The sequence below is a fragment of the Thunnus albacares genome, chromosome 22, assembly GCF_914725855.1.
Source record: "Thunnus albacares chromosome 22, fThuAlb1.1, whole genome shotgun sequence".
Taxonomy (NCBI): domain Eukaryota; kingdom Metazoa; phylum Chordata; class Actinopteri; order Scombriformes; family Scombridae; genus Thunnus; species Thunnus albacares.
In genome coordinates, this window is record NC_058127.1 from 16176456 (window position 1) to 16199419 (window position 22964).

The following is a 22964-nucleotide window of genomic DNA, read 5'->3' on the forward strand; positions in this document are numbered from 1 at the left end:
TCTCCGCCACAGGACCCACTGGACTCCGTCAAGACAGTGATAGTAATTCGCTCTCTGGTTCCCACTGGTGTGGCTGAGCAGGATGGCAGACTGTTGCCAGGAGACCGACTCATGTATGTCAACACTACTAACCTGGAGAATGCCAGCTTGGAGGATGCTGTCCAGGCCCTTAAGGGGGCCAAGCTCGGAAAGGTGCAGATAGGAGTCGCCAAACCACTACCTGTAAGCATTAGTATTAAATTAGTATTAGTATTGAAGTGTTTATTTTTTGTTTGGAACTGAAAAAATTTGGTAATAAGGAACTTGGGTGTTTGGTGAAGTGATGAGGACATGCTCTTTTCCAACCATTGAAAGTTTTATAAATGTTGCTTTTGTGAATGTTTTGTAAAATTTGTTTAGCATGTATGGGCTTTATCACTGCATGTATGTGAGGTTGTGAGTCAGGCTGTGAGTCTTCATATCATGCGACGTAGTATCCAGTCACGAGGGTTCAGCTTACGAGGGCATCAATTTTTCATGCAGGAAAAAGCGTGGAGGTAGGCTGCATGGTTTAGCATTCCACCCGCTGTTCTTTCAGCAGAGGCGACCGGCCTTAAATGATCCATGCCCTTTGTTTCATGTTATTATTTTATTGACTTTTCCAAGACCACAGACTTTCTTGTACATTCAAACACATTGGGGCACCTGTCGAAATATTGGGTCTGTCCAACAGCATGTTCATTGCTCCAGGCGCCTGGTGTCTTTGTATGGGATGGTTCTCTGCAAAACTGCTCGAATTCTTTCAGCTTTAGAGCTGCATTTCACTTGTATTGAATCTGCCATTGGATTACACAGTGAGACCTCTGGGCTGCCAAGGTTACCTGGATTACAGAGCTGTAGGAAGCTTCTGTGGGAGTTATCCAACTCTCCTGCAGGACGTGGAATGTCCTTCTGAGGGGTATTTTTGTTGTTTCGCCTTTCAAAATTGAGTCTGGCAAGTGTAATCCTCCAATATGTCTTCTTGCGTCCCCTATGTGGGTCTGGGCTGCATGATACACAAAATCAATAGCAAAAGTTGTTTCGAAAGAAATGTTCAAGAGCATTTCTGTTAAAAATCATTCAAAGGGAGTAATGAATGTGCCTTTTTGTGCATTTTCTCAGCCTGAACCCTTGTGCACCAAGGAGTCTATAGTTTAAAATAGTCTCAATAATTCCTAACATCTCTCTATTCTGTACTAATGAATCTGTACCTGATTTGGTCGCAAAATAAATCAATCAAAATCAACTTACATAAAGCTGGAGATAATGAAAGAATTTCTCCACTTTCCTAGGGAATATGTGGATATTCCCACTCTCCACACCCATATGGTGAACAGGAAATAACTTCATCATCCACCATCCATTCATTTGACTTCAACAATATTTTGGTTGAAGAAGGAGAGGAAGGAGGACTGACTGAGGGCATCCTTTACCGAGCAGAGCCTGCATTGGTCAGTTAGCTTTTGGGAAAACTGAAAAATCAATCAGAATAACCTGAATAAGGGAAAACAAAATTTGCTTTGTTTTTTTAATCATGCAACAATATATGAAGAGTAATCTGAAAAAATATAACCCATTTATCTGCATTTATATTGTATTAGCGTTTTTTTTTTTTTTTTTAATAGTTAGACAAATTAGTAGGATAGAAAATCAGAATGATTGTAGCTATCTGTAATTGGATTGTTCACCAAATTCTCCAATAATGAGGGCCTGTTTTGTATTCCAGTCCGTTAAACTTGCATCTGTTATCACAGATTGACACCAGTGAAGCAGACCTGTCTGATGAAAAGGTGTTAGAGCATTCTTACACTGGGATAGAGGATGACACTTTCCAGGCATCAATGATTGCTCTTCATGGAAGCAGCTGTAGCGCAGACCTGGATTACCTGCACTCATCCACACCTAAGGTAGGCAACCATTTTTAACACAGCAGAGGAAATCCATATCTGAAACCAGAAGCACAGCTTGAAATTATTCCCTCATTTCAGTAAATGTTACTGGAACTCTTACTGCCCTTTGTTACAATGGACTGCGCAGCATGTAGTCATTATTCTTAGTTTTTGCTGTCCAGAGCTAAAATGTCATGAGGATTGTTTCTTTTTTTTTCGGTTTTCTTTTTAAAGGCAGTAACAACATAACTAAATTTGTTATTATTTGAGGATTGTAGCTACTGCTACTTTTGTTGCCCTGGGTGCCTACGAACAGCAACTCCCCAAATGGATATTAAATTATAAGAAAAAAAATAAACAAAGAAGAGCAAGGGCCACACAAACTGTTTTCCTAAGAGTTTCTCTGTGCTTCCATTTTTTCCCAAAGGTCACAGCTGACCTTGTTTGTAGGGCCCTTCTAAGAAATGTATAATATAATATAGCGGAGCCCTGAGGGACAAACACGGGCCAGGACAACTTGAGGCATTTTATAGTACCAGAGGATTTCACAAAACAGATTTCAAATGTTTGTATGAGTTCAGACAGTTTTCCCCCCCCTAAAGCTCTGGAGAGAGGCAACAACCCTGTTGATAAATCTCAGCTCTATTTCAGTGACAGTAAATGGTGGACCAGCTTTGGAGACTTACTGAGAGTATCTAAGGTGATATTTATTGAGGAATATGGATTTTTTTTTTCCTTTCTGTCCATAACTGTTTATTTACGGTACGACAGTAAAGAGATCTTCTGGGTGTTAAAGATCAAGTAAGCACAGTGAGTCCACAAACTCAACCTGCAAGTCACTGATTATAGTCTTCCTATTATACATAGATATCAGATACAAATATTTTAGGCGTTGTCATCTTCTCCCTACTAAGACGTTTTAAAGTTTTAGAATTGAATTCAGAGACCCTTAAGGAGTGTGAAAGTAATGCATCTGACTCTTCCATATTTGTCTTTTACTTATCACTACTCTTTGTGATAGCCTCTGCACGCCCTACAAATGATGTCTTACATATGTTATGTACACTTTTACGCTATAACATACCACATACCAAACACACTATAATACAGTGAATCCCAGCCTTCCTGACTTGTGCCCCTTAAAACAAAGCAATTTCTGCTTGTGACCCCCACCAGTTGCATATGTCTACTGAACATGCCCAATCATTCCCCCCCACCTTTTTTTTTTAACTGTATTTTACTTATTCTGAAAGCCTGAAGAGGTGAAATTATCCAGCAATTCACCAGAAAAAGCAAAGATTATAAAAAGTCTCAGAAAACACCTCTAAATTTTGTTTAGCAGAAAAAAGACTCTTCGTTTGTGTCGATACCGAATAATATTTTAGAATATGCAGCTCTCCTACTTAGAGATGTGTCAGCCTAGTTCACCCCAAATTTATTTCACTACCTTTTTAAAATAAAACTGCCCATTTCTTGTTTAACTCTATAGATTTATACTTCTGTTCTGTCCCCCAAAGGGAAATACTTGCTGAGATTCATCACTAGCCAGTCTGGTTCCAATAAAGTCTTAAATGTTCTCATAATAAAACTACATTTTGTGCATTGGGCGCTCAAGATCACCAGTAATTTCCGCTGTTCTCTATTGGCCACTGATGGCTTTTCTATGGCTCATTACAAGGAGGGCAGAATGGTGACTGAGCAAGATGAATTCCCCCTGTTGGGCAATTGTCTAACTAACAGAGGGGAACGTTCATTCAGCTGCTGTGCTTTGTTTTACCCAAGCTGACAGCTCGCCTGGAATTGTTGGATGAGCATCCTCACTTTGCAACACCGTCCGGCCTCGCAGACAACACTCAACAGTTCTCTCCGGAGAAGCCGGCTTCTTTTACTCCTCCGAGAGGTCACGTCCCGGCTTTTGATGCCATGCTAAGCAGTTCCGATCAGTATCTGGCACAGCAATCAACCAAAGAAGAACCAGTGGATTGCTCAAACACATACAGTCCATTTGCCGAAATAGAGGCCAGATCTAATGTCCAGGAGGAACCTGTGGAGTCACTTCATTATCAGAAGGAGTCCGCCATCTCTTTTGGAGATATAAAGATTTTGATGAAGGTAAAACGATGTGTATCATTAAAAATCATACATTTGAAGTAAAGGATTTAAGTAATGAGTTTTTAAGTCTTAACAAAGAATAGATGAGCAGTGAGTATTCTGCTGAAGTCATGTAAGTGAAGGTTACACAATAATCATCCTTGATCTTCTTTTAAACACAATTTCTTAAGATAACATCTAACCTCTCCCCAGTCGGATGTGAGACTCCTTTCAAATATTAGACAAACAAAGTTCTGAGCTCGTTGGTTTTAAATTCATTTTCACAGCTAATTCGCTGCACCTGGCTTTTCTCTAGAGACCCCTGCTTTGTTGGAAATCTGGCCTAATATTTTCATTTAATTTCATGAATAACTGTGTTGAATTATCACCCTCAAGGACGAGGAAGCTGGTGCGAAAGAATCAGCAGAAGACGGCGACAAGGAAGTGTTGACCTCAGGGAGTAATTTTGAAAGGACTATCACAGTTGTCAAGGGCAACTCCAACCTCGGTTTGTGTTAATTTCTTCACTTTCTTTTTATTTGTTATTTTAAGTATTTTCTTCTCATCTTTCACTGAAGTGTAAATGAGGTTGCACCACTGAAAGGCGTATTGGCCTTTACTTTTGTGTTGTGTTTTATGAATGCCAGATTTGAAGCAAAGTGATAGAAAAAGAGTTTTGGCAGATTTTCCAGTCTAAAAGGGTAATTCCATTTCGTTACAGTATATTTGCATTTCAAAACCTACCCAAGAGGCTGCTACTGGCTCAGATAACACTAAGTTTTAACTTCTAAAACAAATAGGTGTTATAAAGGTACTGTTTGAAATCCTCAGTGCCTCACTGAAAATTATTTAAAAGTATTTCATTTTGCTTTTTAGTTCTCTTTGAAGGTCTCTGCTGCTTGATTCAATATTTCTTTTCGAAAGTGTCAATGTACCTTTTTTACCAAATATAATTCAAAATCCACTCCTAAATAGAGCACACTTATCTTTTTTTATGATCTTTCCAAAAAGAAAAAGAAAAACCTCCTGCACACTTCGCTGTTTTATAAGGGAGCTCGAAATTTTGTGAAAGGCTTTAACTACCATGTGACCCAACTGGACAAAGATAAACATGTCCTGTATGTAGTCTTTTTTAGACAGACAGATTTCCAAATAAATTACACTACACTGATCAAATTCTAAGAATTCTTATGATCTACCACAAAGGGATGACAGTGAGCGCCATGAAAGATGGTTTGGGGATGCTGATCCGCAGTGTAATCCACGGTGGTTCCATTAGCCGTGATGGACGCCTCGGGGTTGGTGACCTCATACTTGCAATCAACGGAGAGCCCACTGCCAACCTGACCAACGCTCAGGCTCGCGCCATGCTGAGAAGACACTCCCTCATTGGACCAGACATGGGGTAAGAGATTATAATTACACAGGTGGGGCCAAGAACACCATATGCATATGTGTTTACGGAAACGCTGCAAAGGTAGTAGGTGATTCTGCGACAAATGCATAGTGAGGCAAGCTATTATTTGAATTTGTCTGACGGCAGTGGCAATAAGATTCAGTGAGATTGACTGTTTTTCAAGACTTTGCCAAAGAAAACACATTTTCATTGACGTATTTAAAACAAAATAAGTCAAACTCAAGTGCACCTGTGTTTAATGTTGTGTTATACAGAAAACAGTACAATACTAATAAAGTTAACAAAGACTAAAATCAGGAAATATCTGAGCAAAGAATGAGGAAGTTTCCCATTGGGTTCATTCAGTCTGAACTTTAATTTGATTCTCAGCTCTCCCCTAACTCCTCTGGTCTAATTTGATATTAGTTCACTGCTGTTCCAATCAATCGTCCGTTTACGTAAGGGACACTGGAATCTAATAAAATAATCTGGCAATCAGTGCCAACTGTAAGTACCTGATATTTCAATTCTCTTCACAACAGACACAATTTGGTTGGTACTTAAAAGCACTGAGCTTTCCATACATTTTCTTCTTTGCTATTTAAAAATGAATGGCCCTGAGATATGTAGTTCTTCTGTTATAACTTCAAAAATAAGTACAGCTGTCTGTTATTTAGCTGTCTTTTGAAAGGCAGTACATATTGTACATCAAGGGCCAACCTCTGTTACATCAGGATTGCTTTTATGCAAGCCTTACAAACAGTACGTGTTGCTGTATTTAATATGTACTTTGTGGATTAAATATTTAGTATTTGGTATTATATGGTACTTGGTTATGCGTTTGAAATCATCGGTAGTTCTTTTCATCCTTTTTTCTATAAACTGGGTAATGTAAAGAAGTCTGTTTAAGTTGGATGCTTTTTTTAAACATAAACACAGAATACAGACTGGGAATACAAGCAAAGGTTTTATTCAGTGATTCTAAAAGGAAAATAATCTCTTCAAAGTCAATTGAATGTGGTATTTTTACAAGTTCTGCTCGCCGAACTAAACTTGGCAGTTTGTTAGCTTCGGTGCATAAAAAGCCAACTCTTCACATTCTAGATCTGCTTGTGCACCCGAGGACGATCTGTGCCCATTTTATGTGTGAGTATGACTAACTTCCACGCTGGTGGTGTTTCAGCAAGAAGCTGCCATCTTGTTTTTGTTTTTTTCCCTCTCATTTGCTCCATCTTGTGCCGGGCTTTCTTGCAGTCTGTTAAAAAGTTTTATCCAGACAAAGTGTTAGAAAGTGGGTTGAATTCATTGCAGTTTTGGTGTTGCTGATATTGTTATTTTTAACACTCAACAACAAAAATGTTGGAATTTAGTTGATAAATGTGGTTTTTAATATCATTCTTATATATTTATTAACATTTTCATTATGATGTGTCACACTCCAGTATTAACTTACATTTGTCTCATGGCAACAAAACTTATAATAGTGTCAGAACACCTTTTAACACATAGGGTTAAAAACAATATCTGGATGAATCTTGATGACTGCATCACTCACTTACTTGCTGCATAACTTCTTTTCTTTTATTTCTGTGACATGTTTGTCACACTCATTAACTTGTTCTGTGTTTTCTTTCTCACCATTTTTAACTCAATAACATTTTCATATCCACCGAATTTAAGCGCCAACACATCTCCCACTGCATGTTATCATGTCCTTAATGAAGTGACTCACTCGTTTCATTATTTCACTGAGATTCGTTTTATTCTCTGTCCGCATGCCATCATGTTTAAAAACCAAATCAACCCATCTGCTGAAGATCTGTCAGCTTCACTCAAATATGTTAATGTGCCCTTCAGAATCAACTTCACCCTGAATTGTTCGTAAATGGGTCTGTAAGTGGATGTCAGGTTTTTGTCAGCTAGATTTTGGTTTATTTGTAATTGCAATTAGTAAACCGCTTGTGAATTTCTAATAGACACGTCCTTCAAATTTTTCACGAGAACATCACACAATTGGTGACAGAAGACGAGATTTGCTCAGACATTTATATAAGCTAAACATCTGTTTTGAACAGTCAGATGTCAGGGGCCTATATATAATTCATTGACATATCACCTTGGGTTGTTGATAGGCAGAAAACATTTGCTTGAAAAACAGACTGAGTGCAGTCTCACTGCAGTCTTGAGGAGATGGAGTTGAGAAAAACAAGCTTCTGATGGTAAAGGAAGTAGTCTTCATGCTTTCATATCTTGTTGCATATGAATGTCAGTTTTTTTTCTATTTTTGGTTAATTACTATGTGACTTTATAGTTAATGGACACAATTTGTTTAGGAATTGTTTGACTCATTTGTGTGCATGTGTGTTCCCTATGTGTATGTGTGTGTATGCACATGTGTGTGTGTGTTCAGCATTACATACGTTCCAGCTGAGTACCTGGAGGAGTACAAGACCAGCTTAGAGCAGCCTAAAGATGACGTCTTCTCTGAAGCAGCTCCAGTCCCAGTTCCAGCTCTGAAGTATGTACTCACTCTCTACCACAGTAATCTTTAGTTTTTCTAATATAATTACACTTTTAACAAGGTAGACTTGAAATTTTTTGTCCTTACAGCTTGAGTACCTACACTTTATAATCAAACTTTTTTTCCTCTGTTTTGTGTAGAGATATTCCTAGCCTCCCTGAGAGGGAAGATGGAGAGGGAGAGGAGAGTGCATCTTTCAGCAACTGGAACCAACCTAGGCAGTGAGTGCATACACATTGTATCTACGCTACTAATCTAATTTTGTGAACATGTCCATGACACAGTTAAAGAGCATCAAATCAGTGCCCCAGTCACAGCTTTGAAGTGGAAAATCTTGCATGCCGATTTTGGTACCTTCCTCAGAGTGGAGCTCTTCAGAGAGCCAGGCAAGTCCCTGGGGATCAGTATCGTCGGGGGCCGAGGGATGGGCAGCCGCCTGAGCAACGGGGAGGTGATGAGGGGGATTTTTATAAAGCACATCCTCGAGGATAGTCCTGCGGGACACAACGGGACCTTGAAGACTGGCGACAGGATCGTAGAGGTAAAGGAATGTTTCAAATCACAATAAACTTGAAGTTGTTTTTTTATTTTTTATGGTTGATTTTAACTTTAAAGAAACACATATGATGTGGGGATTTAGGGTACCTGACAGGTCCTTTTTTCCTGATATCTCTTTGTCAGGTGGATGGAGTTGATCTAAGAGATGCCAGTCATGAGGAGGCAGTGGAGGCCATACGCAGGGCAGGCAACCCTGTCTCCTTCTTGGTTCAGAGTATTATCCACAGGCCGAGGGTAAGTCAGTAACTACTAGCAATAATCTAACGGTCACAGTGTCCTCATTCTGTAGATTTTTTCACCTCAAGTCTATCTGCACCGGGCACTTTCAAAACTGAAATGTACAATATACAACCCTTCGCAATATCTGGTTTGCTTTTGAAATCTTTTATGAAAGCAACAATAAACCCTGCGAGGCATATTAAATATATTAGTGAGTTTTAACCTCTAAGTGTGACATTGAAAATCACTGTATCAACAACACCGTTTGTTGTTTGAAAGTGCCCTCAGGCTTTGAAAGCATGACTAAGTAGTTTCCTGCTGGGGCTGCTACTGGCTTAGCTCCAGTGTCAGATCTCTCATAGTCAATCACTTTTCATGCATTGTTATCTATGAGATATTCCTACATGCTTTCTTGCGTACTCATTAAGCCTTGTAGCAACTCGTAATGTAACACATGCAGGAGAAGGACACTAAGAAGGGGCAAGAATTCATGTTATTGTAATGCAGAATTATACTCAACTGAGGTGATTGTAAAACAAATATCGTAAACACACTTTGGCCAGTTGAAGGTACTCGGATATTTGTTACCTTTAAAGCAGTAGTTCAACATTTTATTTATGAGTTTTCATTTCATAATGAAATATACTAATTCTTTTCTTCTTCTTTTTTTTGCTGCGAAAACATTGAAACCATCATGTCTCAATGCTAAAGATGAAGCTATCGCTAGCAGTTCATTAGCTTAGATTAGCATGAAGAGTAGAAACGGGGGGGAAATAGCTAACATGGCTTTGTTCAAATCTGCTTACTAGCGCCTCTAAAGCTCCCTAAATTGTTAAATGGGAGTATATCCCTACAGGAAGAATTTATACTTTTACGCTACTACATTATGAGTTGCTTCAAACCTCCATCTCTGTTCCTCCACACTACTTCCTTAGCCTGAGTCAATATATTGCCCAGCCCCATCGCTTGCAGTAGAGAAGCACACCACCACTTTCACATGCATGCCACATCGCACATCTCAGGTAATCTGTCTTTCTCTTTTTGTCTCTCTCATTTCATTGCATCAGCTATCCATCACACTTAATCTTTGTTGCTTTATCTCTCCCGCCTCCTTTTTCTTTCTTTCTCTCACACTGACAGTAGAGTCCTTCTTTTTAACTGCATCTTTGACTTTGATACACACGTAATGTGTGTATTGACGGAAAATAAAGACAAACTAGAATTGGAGATTTCTTCTGGGAGAAAATGAACTTAAAGATCTACTTTAAAGTTACTGCAAGGAACTTTTAAGTGGTTATGAAGCAGTTTCAGTTTAATACTGATGCCTCTGCATGACCTACATAAGCAAACAAGACCATCAGCAAGAAGATTGACTATTTCTATACAGTTATTCTAAATGCCACCATGTCAGATTCCCCACAAAATCAGATAAAACGATTAACAACACGCAGACCGGAAGAGCCTATGTGCTACATTACATGTAGCATGAGTGAGTAGAAAGACGTTACTAGGACAAGTTATAGGCTACTTGTTGTCGGCTTCCCAACTCATTTTAAAAAAGATGAGAAAAAGAGAGCAAGTGGCGGTATAGCAAGAGCAAAGGAGTGAATCTGATAAATAAAATGTTATTTTCTCGTTGTTTAGCAGGGGTTACATTCTAAAACACAAATAAACACGCTCACACCTCCGCACAACCCCGCAGGAAGGTGCCCCATCGCTGGATTTGGTGGTGAACGCAACCTTACATGTAACCTAGGTGTTTACTTTGTCTCACCATCTTCATATTACGATTATTAATCTTACATAGCTAAAAATAGCTAGCCAAGATCTTTACGACACGAGGCGCTGGCGTTCATGGGAAATGCAGTCTTCATTCCGGGAAAACCGCTTTTGTCCACAGGGGCTGCTAAAATCAACCCAAAATGAAAGTTCCCTTGTAGTAACTTTAATATTCACATATCTTATTCTATTTTCTATCACAGACTTAAAGTAAAACTTACATGACCTACAGTGTTTTTAATCAAAACAGTCAGCAAGTGGTAAAATCTATTATTTCACTGGCAATAGCAAGTTGTTTAGAAAACCCTCTGTGCTGAATATGAATGATGGTGACATTCAGTACACATCCAGACTAGATCTGTAATGTAGTTGAAGAGGGTTATTGGAAATTCATTGCTGCCTCTTATAAAAAGCTGCCCACCATCACGTAAACAATAAAAAAGCAAACAAGGAAATCATTCATACCTCTATGGCTGGAAGGCTTGTCAAAACAGCTCCAGTTTGCATCTACACAACAAAGTGGAAAAGGCAGGCATTTAGAAAGATGACTCCTCTGATATTGATTAGCACCTAAAATTCGTAACAACGGAGTGAATAGTTTGAACGACATCATTATGATTAAATGATATCTTTAAGTGCTGCAGGCAGGTCCGTAATGCTATTTTAAATGCCACTGGGGGGACACCTAGAGAGCATAACAGCACATCCATGCTGTTTCCCCTTTAAGTTTCAAATCCTTCTCTTGTAAGCAGTGAATAATCTCAAGGTAGCCTGGAGGAATCTTTGAAACATTTTGTTAAACTGTTTCAGAGAAAGAGGCTTTGCTCTGATTTTTTTTCCTCCCTTTTTTTGATGTAGAGGAAACGGCTGTCCTCAAGGAAACCGCTTGCTTTAATGGTTACTCATTTAAATAAAACCTGAGGTGTTTCTGTCCTCCGTACAGCCCCTCCCTCCCCCTTTTTTTTTTCTCCTAGATGATCTCCGATTCAATTTTGTCAGAAAGGCTCAGCCATCATATTAAATATTCGTCATGTTGTCAGCTCGTTGGTCCTGTGTGTTGCTTTTAGAAGCCGCCCCTGCCCTTTCTGCAGCTAAATAGCCACCGCGGGTCGAGCACTTGCTGCACTAATCAAACCTTCTTAGCGCCTGCCCTGCCTCAGGTTAGAAAGCTACCCCGTGTCTCTGTGTGTCTGCCTGCTCTGTGTATGGGTGTGTCTTTCACTTGACCTGTGCCGCTTTTGACTTGTGCAAACTGTGTTAACAATAAGCTGCTCAATGTGAGTGAAGTAGAGGATTAAAAAGAGCCTGCATGTGTTATTTTATGTGTGGTTTTAGGTTAAATATTAATTCAGTTTTAGTCTGCATGCAGGTTTAGCACATATGGGAAATTTATTCAGTGTCAAGGTAGCAATCAGTCCTGTAAAAAATAAGTGTCTAAATTGTTCCAAAGATAAACTTTTATTTCCCTGTATGGTAAATCTCTGCTGTCAGACATAAAAAAATATTATCCTGAACTTTTTGACCTATTTCTGCTTCTGTATATACCGTATGTGTCTACTTGCATGTTTGTGTGGGTGTGCCTATTTTAAATCTATGCTTTTTCCCCTCCTCTGTTAGCATATGTTGCCTTTATTTGTACCGCTCCCTCTGTTCTTTCCTGCGTCCCTCTGACGCACCAAGCCAAAAAGTAAAATCACAGTAAAGGCTTTTCCTTTAAGTGTATTTTACTTTCCTCCCATCCTTAGCTTTGAAGGCCCAATTTTTCCCAATTATCCCAGAAACACTGTCCCCAAGTGTCTCGCTGCCAAAGAAAAGACGACAACTTGATAAGACAGTCGGCACTCAACACAGATACTAATATGTGGAGAACTATAAACTGTGATATCCTATTTTTCCCAAAACGCTGGCAGAAGCTTTTAAGCTCAGTCATTGGGAATAAACGGTCAAGCTTGGATAGACATGTGTTACCGGGCAGGCTTTTTCCACTTTCTGCTGTGTGTGTGTGTGTATGCGTGTGCCTTAGTTTTTCTTTATTTAAAAAAATGCGGATTTTTCTTCAGTAGTCACATTTATAAACAGGATACAGCATATGGTGTATGAGACTAAGGTTTTAGCCATTCAGAACACTTTGTATGAACTTATGGGACTACTGTCTCTGCGTTAGACTGCAGTGCAGTATGATACAGTATCTTTCATTGTCAGTGACATTGAAGTGAATATAATGAATTTTCTCTCCTTACGTGACACAAATTAATTTGAAACTCCATATTGTGACTGTCTGATATAGAGCAAAGTGATTTACCTTCATGTCTGTCTTAAACGCAACAGTCATCGATAACAGACTCCAGCGAGGAGAGAGCTGCAGCTGTAACAAGGGACAACAAGGACAAGGTGTGTATTTGCAATTATCCTCCACTGACAACTTGTGTCAGTGTTTTTGTTGTTCATAGTTTCACATTGAACTTTTAGAAGGCGTTACTTCCTTCAAAAAGGAGCCAGGTTTGAAATATAAGAGTATTTCAAATCAATCAATCCATTTTTTTTTTTTTAAAAACTGTGGATTTTTAGGAGTAGTAGTTGTCACTGTGAATGTCTGTCAGTAAATGGAAGTATCTGTCATAAATATGTTGTCTTCTAAAGTTGTTGCCATTTGTCTTCCCTGTAGGAGGGTGACAGTCACAGTAGACTTTTCCTCCGCCTCTCCCCAACTAACCCTTTCACTCCTACCCCGTTTAAGGTTTGTGGGTCTCTCGGTTGTGCTTTTCCTCTTTTCCCCTTTCTGTGTATGCCCGTACAGGTATGTGAATATACGACGATACACTCATGTACTGGCTATATTCTAACATGCTGTACATGCATACACATGTCCTAACATCTCCATTTGTCCTAAATCACTTTGTTTTCTTTTACTTTTATTACTTTATGTTGTGTTTTGTTGCTTCCTTAAAAAGATGGCAAAATCAATACTCACTCCTATTAGATTTTTGGCTTTGTATCAAATTTGTAGTCCGGCTTGGTTTTAAAAAAATGATAATTAAAAGTTGTGATTATGTTGCTCTTGGTTTTCAGGTAAGTATATATGAAGAATCTTTCATTTTATATCATCATTAAATCAGTAATAATTAATAGATATTTTTGGCTAAGTAAGCATCATTTTATTCCACTGTAAGGCTGTAGATTAAGTGGGCTGATTTGTTTAATTCTATTGCATCTCTGTGGAACCATATTACATAACTTTAAATTATTTCTCAGCCTAAAACTAACATATTCTGCCAGAACTGATGAAGCTGTTAATGTGAAGCGAACATATGGCTCCTGTTGACTCCCATCAACATTATGTCCTTGTAAAAACTCACAGCAACCTGATTCAAAAAGCCACGAAACCTTCCTTTCTCTTTACCTTTCACTAATAACGATTTTTTTTCCCCCCCAACTCCATCTGCGGCGTGACAGCCGGCGAAGCGTGAAGCGGCAAAGGCATCTCCCACCAGCTCTGTCCTCCCCCTGCCAGTGGTGCCCCATGTGGGAGAGACTGATACAGACACGCTGACAGAGATTCCTGGCAGACCTGCTGAGGCAGAGGAGGAGAAAGAAGAGGAGGAGGTGGAGGACGAGTTTGGATACAACTGGAGTGAGTTCAGTTTCTATATAACTAAGTGTACAATTATACATTCTGTTTGGAAGGATGGCAAAAAAGTGTATTTTGCTGCATTTTTCTAATTGGCTCATCACCATAAATTAACCAAGTGTGGAAAACACTTGAATATTGTGAATGTGGTCTGTGAGGAAGGTGTGGGTATAAACACAGGATAGACTCCAGTTTTTGCACTATATACTCCTAGAAGTCTCACCTAAATACAATCATTTGACAATCAAAGACAAGATATTTATTTGTTTGCTGTGGTGTGCAGTAATACCAAACCGCCACTAGAGGTCCTCCAAGTTACATGTTTGTCTTTCATGCCCATAAATGCATCTAAACTCTGTAATAAAAGTGCACTGATTCACTTGCCAGAGGTGGTTTTACCTCTGCAAACCCTGAAGGACTCAATGCCCCAATTAATCTATTAGCATCTTTCAGACACAGTAATGTAAACTGTAGGAGAGACTCACAGCTTCAAGGAGAACGGGTCACTTTCAGTCACATTCAACTCAGACAACTAGCATAAAGGACAGACTTCCAGCCTCCCAACACCTGGGACTGTGGAGAATATGTGTGTGTGTGTGTGCGTGCGTTAGAGAGCGTGCTCATCCTGCGGGGATAAGATTGATGAGGTAGGGCCTGGGGAGGTGAGTTGTGGAGATTAGTACAGGACTGATGGTTCAACAGTGGCAGGGAGCCCAGAACAACAGGAGCCCATTGGTCTGAACAGTGGCTATCTAACACACCAGAGACAGGAGAGGTGGAGAGAGAAAGAGAAAAGGCTGGAGGGATAACAACAGAGACAAGATTGAGACAAAGAGACAGAACGTGACTGTAAAACAAATTCAGCAGTCTGGCATTTGAAACTTTTACTATTTACTTCTTTGTGTCCACATTTGTGCGTCGTACACAATCCTGTACCTGTTCCTTTTTTTTTTTGAGCAAAAAGACATGAACTGAGATGGATGCCCAGACTCGTGACAAAACCTGGATCTTCTCTGTAGTATTGTCAGCTTACATCTGTCTGCTATGACTTGACCTGCCTGTTTCAGAGAACATAATCCAGCGCTATGGCAGCCTTCCAGGTGTCCTACACATGATTGAGCTGGAAAAAGGCAAGACAGGCCTGGGCCTCAGCCTGGCGGGGAACAGGGACCGCTCTCGCATGAGTGTGTTCGTGGTGGGAATAGACCCCAGCGGGGCAGCCGGCAGGGACGGACGCATGGTTGTGGGGGACGAGCTGCTGGAGGTGAGATGTGAATTGATCTCTCAGAGTTGGCTGGATATTCCTACAACCTAATAGTTATTTTGACTGCCTATAATGTCACTATTTTTTATTTCCTTTTTACTCTTTGTGATGAAGCATGTGTGTATAATCTGTATCTTCACAGATCAATGGACAGGTCCTTTATGGCCACAGTCACCAGAACGCGTCTTCCATCATCAAGAGTTCTCCATCAAAAGTCAAAATCATCTTTGTCAGGTATGGAAACGCTCTTTCTTCCTATAAAAGGCATCTGTGAACAAATTTCCATGGTAACTTAAGTCTACCTTAACTCTAATGTAATGTTATTTAAAATCCAATAGAGGGAGCTATTGTAATTCAACAGAGGAAGACTTTTAACTGAAGGATGTATCACAATACATATACTGTTGCTCTTGTATGTATACATGCACTTATCAAAAAGGAAAGGTATTGATAAGCTTAAAGTCCCCCTTCACTCAAAAATGTGTTTTGCTTATTGTTACTTCACTGTGAAGAATATGTGCAGAGTTTGACACTAGACGGCTGTTCTCACATTCATCTGCTGAAGCCTCCAGTGCTCATACGCTAAGAATAGATTTTTACTATTATTATTTTACAACATGTCTGGAGGGGATCATTTAAATCATTATTCCACCTCAATTTTTCCCATTATTTGCTCATTTTAAAATATTTAAAAACCTTCAGTGAAGTTGATATTTGACTATGAAAACAGCGATTCAACCACCACTATAGCTACGACTATGGAGCGTCATCACACTAGAAAAGATGGCAAAATAGCATATATGAAAAACTGTCACTATGCATATTGTAAAACATTATTTTTATAGATTGCGTAAAAAGGAAATGAGGGAGATGCTCGCAGTTCAAAACTTCAAACTATTTGTTCAAAAAAAAATTTGTGGTTGGCGGTGAACACCTCAGAAAACAAAATATAACTATCAAATTTTTTGGAAAAACATTTTGATATCTCTTTGTGTAGTTGTATAGAAGTGTAATTTTAAAGTTGTCTTATGTCTCATTGTGAGACTATTGTGTTTTTTCCTGTTAGTATAAAACAGGTAAGTATGGTGATTTTTTTGTATACTAACTGCAAAAACAGTAGAAGCGAAAGATTTGTACATACTGGACACAGCTGGTATGTAGTATGGGAATGTGAATTAGCATATATTTCTGACTTATCGGCGCAGAGTCAGACATGTTCGACCCTTAACCCTTCCCCAACCCATCTGTGCCAGGATTACACTACTTAACCTTCTACTTAACTCACATCCCATTCCTGACCCCGTGAAAGAGACACTATGATCAGCACGCGTAAATCACAGCTCTGCTGATAGGAAGCAGAGGAGCAACGATTTACGTGAGTTATGACTCTTTGGAACAGGAACACAGAGGCCCTGAACCAGATGGCTGTGGGACCGGTGAGAGAACATGAGGGAGACACAGCGGAGCCCCACACTGAGGTACAACTGTGCTTCTGGCCACACGCACGACACATGTTGCACACATGCGTAAGTGCTCGAACTGACAAATGTAGATACTAGAGAGCAACGTTTCAACTGCATAACAAGCTATAAACCTCACACAGAAAAGCATGGTTTATACTCACTTGAGGTTAGCAAACATAATTACAATTGACTAGTTGACAAAAATTTCTCTGTAGATGCACATTTACATTCAAAGGTTAGCCAAAACTTATTAATTTTATCTAATTAAATATTTTTTCTGACAAGCTTAAGATCAAATGAAACATTCAGACCTCAGTCATATTAACTTTTATTGAGCTACTGAATTGTTTTCATGTGTTCGCTCCTTAAAGCGGCTTTGTGTGGTCCTGGAGGTTCTCAAATTCTCATGTTAGCATGTAACTCCCAAGACTCCCCTAAAACCACAAACAGCAGCGTAGACACACAAACACACATGAAAGTGTACTCCTACCAGCCAACAGACACGCATACACAGCTATTCATATCAACTACTGTCTGTTTCCTCACAGCAAGAAACAACCGCCGCTAACGGTGAAGCTGACACTTCCAAACACGCGCATCACATCATAAAGCTGAAGGTGAGATACGCCGGACCCCCCCCACACACACACACGTCGAAATACACTGCACACATGCTCAGAGGACCGTCCTGTTCTTTGTCATTTACCAGGATGAAGACCATAATAGAGAGAAAGTCTTATATTATTGGAAGCCAGGCAAATAATGAGGGAGGTGTACACAAAAAAGTCAATGGGAAAGACAGAGCGAGAGCATACAGGGGCAGTCGAGTCTGACAAGCTGCCAAGACAGAAAATTGCCAAAGAAAAGGGTGAAGTAAGCAAAACAATGAGTGAATGGGAGGAGAGCAGTGCCAAAGGGACACAGAGGCAGAAGTTCACCCAAAATCATAAGAAATCATATTTTTACCCCGTCGTGTCTGTTCTCTAGCCAAGCAGATAGTTTCAGTTTTATTTGCAAAGGTTTTGAGTGCTTGGCCACAAAGCATCAAAGAATATTCCATTTGAAGAACTCAGCAGCAGTCTTTCCAGAAAATAGTTCCCACTGAAAACTGTTCACAGTAAAGAAGGATAAAAGGTAAAAGAAGAAAACCACAAATGGAAGAGTGGATATCTCAAAACCTCAGCAAATAAAAGCAACATCTGCATGACTAGATACCAAAAGGGGCAAGTGGGGAAAACATGCTTTCTGTGATTCACGTGAACTGACCCTGTAAACAGATGGGTAGAGTGTGAGAAGCAGCAAGAGCGGGGAAGACAAGGAGAAAAAAAAAGCTTGATAAGCTATAGCACCTGGATGGGAGCACCAGTCTGGGACTATCCATATGGTAGATAAGGCAACAAGGGATGACAGTGGAAACGCAGCAGCATCTGGACAGCTCTGTGATAGGAACACATAATCCCACATAGTCCTGCCTGGGAACAAAACGATCAGAGGTGGAAAGGAGGCAAGGTGACGCTAGGGCTAATTATCTTTCTAGAGGTAATTGTCAGGTATGATTGTTTTTGGTCACCGGTGCAGCTCTATTATTTAGCACGTTAAAGTTTTGACAGTGTGGTAGGGAAACATGTCCGCATGGATTCGCTTCACATCAATATCATCATCAGTTTAAATCGTATTTATGCACCAATGTTGTTTTTCTCTAACAGGAGGACGGCGGTCTTGGCATCACCTTTGTGGAGGGGAACTCTGAATGCGGAGTTGAGATTCAGAGTATATCTGAAGTGCAAGGACACACGGGCAAAGTAAGTACAATGCACTGCATGAAAAAATAAAAATAAAGCTTCCTGTACATTATAGAGTTTACTAAACATTTCTATGATCTCCTCCATGCAGGAGGGCTGCATGAAACCTGGGGACAAACTCTTAGCTGTGAATGGTGAATCAGTGCTGGGTTACACGGTGGAGAAGGTACGCCGAGTTATTAGAAATAAACTGTATATTGTGTCACCTTCAGAAAATATGTTTTCTAATGCAATATGGTGAAAATGCACTATTATTAGCAGTAGATTTATTTGAAAAAAAACAACAACAGACACAATGTTAAGATTGAGTCTGATTAGTAATGCTAATGTCTTTTAGGTCAATTCTCTACTAAGAAAAGCCAAAGGTCCAGTGAAGCTAACCTTCTCTACAAATGAGAACCCCTCCTCCTCCTTCTCCTCTCCCCAGTCAACCTGCCAGGACAGGGCGAACTCGGAAGAAGTCCTCGCCAGCCAACCCAGCATGCCTAGCGCTGCCATGGTGACCATGAGTCAGCCAGAAGTGGAAGCAGTCACTAGTGAGTCAGCTGATAGTCTTGGAGCTTAGTTGCAAGAGCTTACTCGATACTCGCTAACCAACCACCAAGCCCATTTTCTGCTTAGAGAATGCATAGATTACTTTTTTAAAACATCTCCTTTTCCCTTCCTGTTTTAGGTCTGAGTCGCTCCTCCAGCCCTTCCACTCTGGCCTGTGACCCAGCAACCTGTCCCATCATTCCCGGCTGCGAGACCACCATCGACATCTCCAAAGGCAGGACAGGCCTTGGACTGAGCATCGTGGGGGGCTGTGACACCCTGCTGGTAGGAGACAAAAAATATGAAAACAAATCTGCTAATGAGGCTGTATCACATTACCAAAAATCTACTCTGACATGAGGTGAACACTGTTAGTAGTTGGTGCTCACCAAAAACATCCTCAGAGTCAAGTACAGTCTAGTTTCCTAGAGGAATAATTGATTTACAATCTACTTTTTGTAGAAATGTATTGTAAATTTTTAAGTATTTAAGTTACATTACTGTATTTTGTAAGTTACCACCCACTACGCCACCCAACTAGAATCTTTGGTGGTGGTATAACCCAGGTTCGAAATAGCCATGGCAGCTCAGGAATGTAGGAAATTATATTGTCACAGCCTTCCTCCTCCTCCTCGTCCTCCTCCTCCCGCCCCTGCCGGCCTCTCCTCAGCCCATCTATTCTGTCTGCTCAGTCAGGCTTGGGGGAGCAGCTCTTTGTCCGGCCTCGGCCGCAGCAGACAATATCCAGCCCCCGGAATGTAACCTCTGAACCCCAAATGACACTCACTGGAACGCAGAGAAACACACTGGAATCCAGGAACATACACATCTCACGCAGCACACACTGTACACATACTTCTCGCCCCCAACATGGCACTTGTACAATTACTTTGTCTTTTTTTTTTTTTTTTTTTTTCTCCCCTCACTATTTGCTGTCATATATCCATTTCATTGAATTTCAATAAACATTTACCGTTCTCACCTCATCTCCTGATAGTTCCTGTTCACCTTCCTCTCCTACCCCATACTTATTTGCATTTTTTTTTCTCTCTCTCTCTCACTCCAGGGGGCCATCATTATCCATGAGGTTTATGAAGAAGGGGCAGCCTCAAAAGATGGCAGGCTTTGGGCAGGAGACCAAATCCTAGAGGTGCCGTGCAGTATAATGAGCATTACATACTGTATGACCTAGATAAAGAGGGTTTCAGTAACTGAGACGTGCATGCGGAGCTTCAACATGAAAGCTGGAGTTTCCGAGTACAGTCAAAGATCATATAGTTTGATACGACAGAACTGAGTGAAATAATGAGTTGATATATAGCTCAGATATGAGTTATATTAATGGCATCAAAAAATGTAACAAATAACCTTTTTGCTGTTAGTGAGAAAGTAACCACTAGTATTAGATAGAGTTAAGTATCCCAGCTCAACTTGGATTTGCCCTCCATTTGACCTCATGCTTTGTCACAGAGGGAGGGCCGGGGTGGAGCTCAGGAGTTTAGTTATGGCAGCTCAATCAGTAGACCTGAAGTGAAAGGCACACATGCATGCATGCATACATACACACACACACCCTCTTATGACTTAATTGCCTTGTGCTATTCCTTTCTGTCCCTGAGCCAAGCTGTTGTGTTTAGAAACAGGGTCAAGGAGGAAAGAAGTGGAAAGAGCAGTTTCCCATTCCATAGCCATCCCATTAGCGGCTATGGGAAAAATCATTTGCATGTCCACGGCAAGAGCTAATGGGGTATTTCCCCCCCTTTAATATGACCCAAAGTTAGACATCAATCCTCAAGCTGACCAGCTTCTCCCAGACTTTAGTGGAAAGGTTGCTTCCCTCTAGTTAAAGCTAAGTGTTCTAATCACCCTGTGATTTTCATATTATGATCCAGTGTCTACATATCACAGCAGTTTGGGTTTCTGAAGAAGAAATGAAACCCCATGGTTAAAGGGAATTCTGTTTTTGCATTAGGTTAGGCTGTTAGCACTTTTCATAGTTCTCTGCTTCATTCGTTTCTAATCAAAAAAAGATGAAAGGGGTTTTGTTACTTCAGATTGAGAGTGTTTATTTACTTGTTAGAATGCCCAAAAATGGAAATGTGCCCCAAATTATTAGTTTTTATGAATTTAAAATGAGCTATAAACAAAGTGTAGCAGATATTTCTAGTTTAAAGTCAATACAATTAGGTGCATTATTGCAAATATGAATGATAGATGTGTATTTTAAGATATTAGAGTGCTGGAGCACACAAATACTAACCTCTCTTGCTCTCGTCACAGGTGAATGGCATCGACTTGCGTGCAGCCAGTCACGATGAAGCCATCAATGTGCTGCGACAGACCCCGCAGAGGGTTCGCTTGACGGTCTACAGGGACGAAGCCCAGTACAAGGAGGAAGACCTATGGGACTCGTTCACTGTGGAGCTGCACAAGAACCCGGGCCAGGGCCTGGGCCTGAGCATCGTAGGGAGGAGGTGAGAGAGATTTATTATTAGTACGACTACTTAATGCATAGTATGCACTCACTAATGTTATTAATGTACAGAAGAGCTAGTGAGGCAGGAGCGGTGAGGTGATGCTTCTTACCACAGTTTGTCAAACAGAGGATTTACTACAGTGCTGAATGTGCCTTACAGATAATATGCCTGCAGTCAGCCTTGCAAAAAGAGCATTAGCATATTAGGAATCTTGGTAACCTTTTGAAATACAATCAAGTAGCTAGTATGACTAGAGGAAGTAAATCAAATAAATGCTTAAAATATTTTAATACTAGCAATGAGGGATGCACGATATTATCGGCACGTCATCGGTATCAGCTGATAAAAGCTCTAAAATGAAATATCGGCATCGGCCGTTTCTGCCGATTATGAGAGGCCGATTTGTTGCCATCTCCTCGGCCGCCTGACTGTGCTTCCCTCCACGGACTGTTTCACCGTGACGGTCCCGGTGCTTCCTCGGCAGGCTCTACTTTACTCAAGCTGCCCGTCAGACCCGCTGCTTCTTCCCACTTTAACTTGAATATCAAAGCGGGGCTCAGTGCTCTGGTTGGATCCACATGCAGAACCGGGGCTAACGTTAGCTGGGAGGCTAGCGGAGGCTAGCTGGCTGTGATTCCCTCCGGTAATGCTGCAGCTAACGCTCCGCTAGCCTCTCAGCTAACGTTAGCCCCGGATTGTTATTAGGTTAAAGAGGGAAGAAGCAGCAGGTTTGACGGGCAGCTTGAGTGAAATGAGCCTGCGGAGGAAACACCAGGACCGCCATGGAAGAGCAATCCGTCGAGGGGCTGCTAAGTTTAGCTGCACAGATAGGTAACACCTCGGCTGACAGGATGTACCACTCTGTTTGGAAAAAAAGTCTTTTCGGTTTATAACGGCATTTGGCAACCAGCGTGTTAGGTGCATTACCGCCACCTGCTGCTCCGGAGTGTGGACCAGAGATTAAATCCTACACATTAATCCTGTCTGTCTAATGAACTCAAAGAAACTTGGCAGGTTCATTTAAGTTTTAACGCTGAGCTCCTGAACTCCAATCTTCCTAAATTTCTCCCTCATATATTGTCTTTCTTGATTATACTTAGTACAATCTATGCTTGCATGCATAATAGTCTCCTCAGCCATCTGGAAAAAATATGTGCATATATCGGCATCGGCAATCGGCCACAGTGAGTTGGAAATATTGGCATATTGGATATCGGCAAAAAATCCAATATCGTGCATCCCTACCAGTAATGTTTGTCTAATAAACAAGTTTGAAAACTGTGTTTTTATTTCTAATTATATTGTCTTAGACTTGTCTCTTATTG

The 22964-nt window shown here is 40.5% G+C and overlaps 1 protein-coding gene and 2 long non-coding RNA genes across 11 annotated transcripts in view; 1 reads left to right on the forward strand and 2 right to left on the reverse strand.

Annotated features, from left to right (window-relative positions):
- The window catches only part of LOC122973442 (multiple PDZ domain protein), a 47515-nt gene that overhangs the window by 18592 nt on the left and 5959 nt on the right, over positions 1 to 22964 (forward strand). For 3 of the 8 annotated variants that reach the window (XM_044340959.1, XM_044340960.1, XM_044340961.1), the window contains exons 17-40: positions 13 to 222; positions 1311 to 1469; positions 1773 to 1925; positions 3690 to 4019; positions 4395 to 4506; positions 5205 to 5403; positions 6499 to 6540; positions 7805 to 7912; positions 8056 to 8136; positions 8279 to 8456; positions 8597 to 8707; positions 12800 to 12862; positions 13137 to 13208; positions 13925 to 14102; positions 15167 to 15363; positions 15506 to 15597; positions 16763 to 16841; positions 17375 to 17443; positions 18533 to 18628; positions 18720 to 18794; positions 18966 to 19164; positions 19302 to 19447; positions 20229 to 20312; positions 21443 to 21636. In XM_044340959.1, the coding sequence (XP_044196894.1) occupies positions 13 to 222; positions 1311 to 1469; positions 1773 to 1925; positions 3690 to 4019; positions 4395 to 4506; positions 5205 to 5403; positions 6499 to 6540; positions 7805 to 7912; positions 8056 to 8136; positions 8279 to 8456; positions 8597 to 8707; positions 12800 to 12862; positions 13137 to 13208; positions 13925 to 14102; positions 15167 to 15363; positions 15506 to 15597; positions 16763 to 16841; positions 17375 to 17443; positions 18533 to 18628; positions 18720 to 18794; positions 18966 to 19164; positions 19302 to 19447; positions 20229 to 20312; positions 21443 to 21636 (3227 nt within the window). The remainder of the gene's footprint in view (positions 1 to 12; positions 223 to 1310; positions 1470 to 1772; positions 1926 to 3689; positions 4020 to 4394; positions 4507 to 5204; positions 5404 to 6498; positions 6541 to 7804; positions 7913 to 8055; positions 8137 to 8278; positions 8457 to 8596; positions 8708 to 12799; positions 12863 to 13136; positions 13209 to 13924; positions 14103 to 15166; positions 15364 to 15505; positions 15598 to 16762; positions 16842 to 17374; positions 17444 to 18532; positions 18629 to 18719; positions 18795 to 18965; positions 19165 to 19301; positions 19448 to 20228; positions 20313 to 21442; positions 21637 to 22964) is intronic. The other 5 variants (XM_044340962.1, XM_044340966.1, XM_044340964.1 and 2 more) reach the window with 4 other exon arrangements.
- On the reverse strand, positions 135 to 1360 carry LOC122973446. The gene is made up of 3 exons (XR_006400020.1): positions 1270 to 1360; positions 861 to 1024; positions 135 to 220 (listed from the first exon to the last, which is right to left on the reverse strand). It is a non-coding gene; the product is annotated as an uncharacterized LOC122973446 (long non-coding RNA).
- LOC122973445 lies at positions 1401 to 21514 on the reverse strand. Of its 2 annotated transcripts, none has more exons than XR_006400018.1 (6): positions 21423 to 21514; positions 13872 to 14039; positions 12774 to 12836; positions 10937 to 10978; positions 1827 to 1964; positions 1401 to 1490 (listed from the first exon to the last, which is right to left on the reverse strand). It is a non-coding gene; the product is annotated as an uncharacterized LOC122973445 (long non-coding RNA). The 2 variants fall into 2 exon arrangements; XR_006400019.1 differs by lacking the exon at positions 21423 to 21514 and adding an exon at positions 19010 to 19096.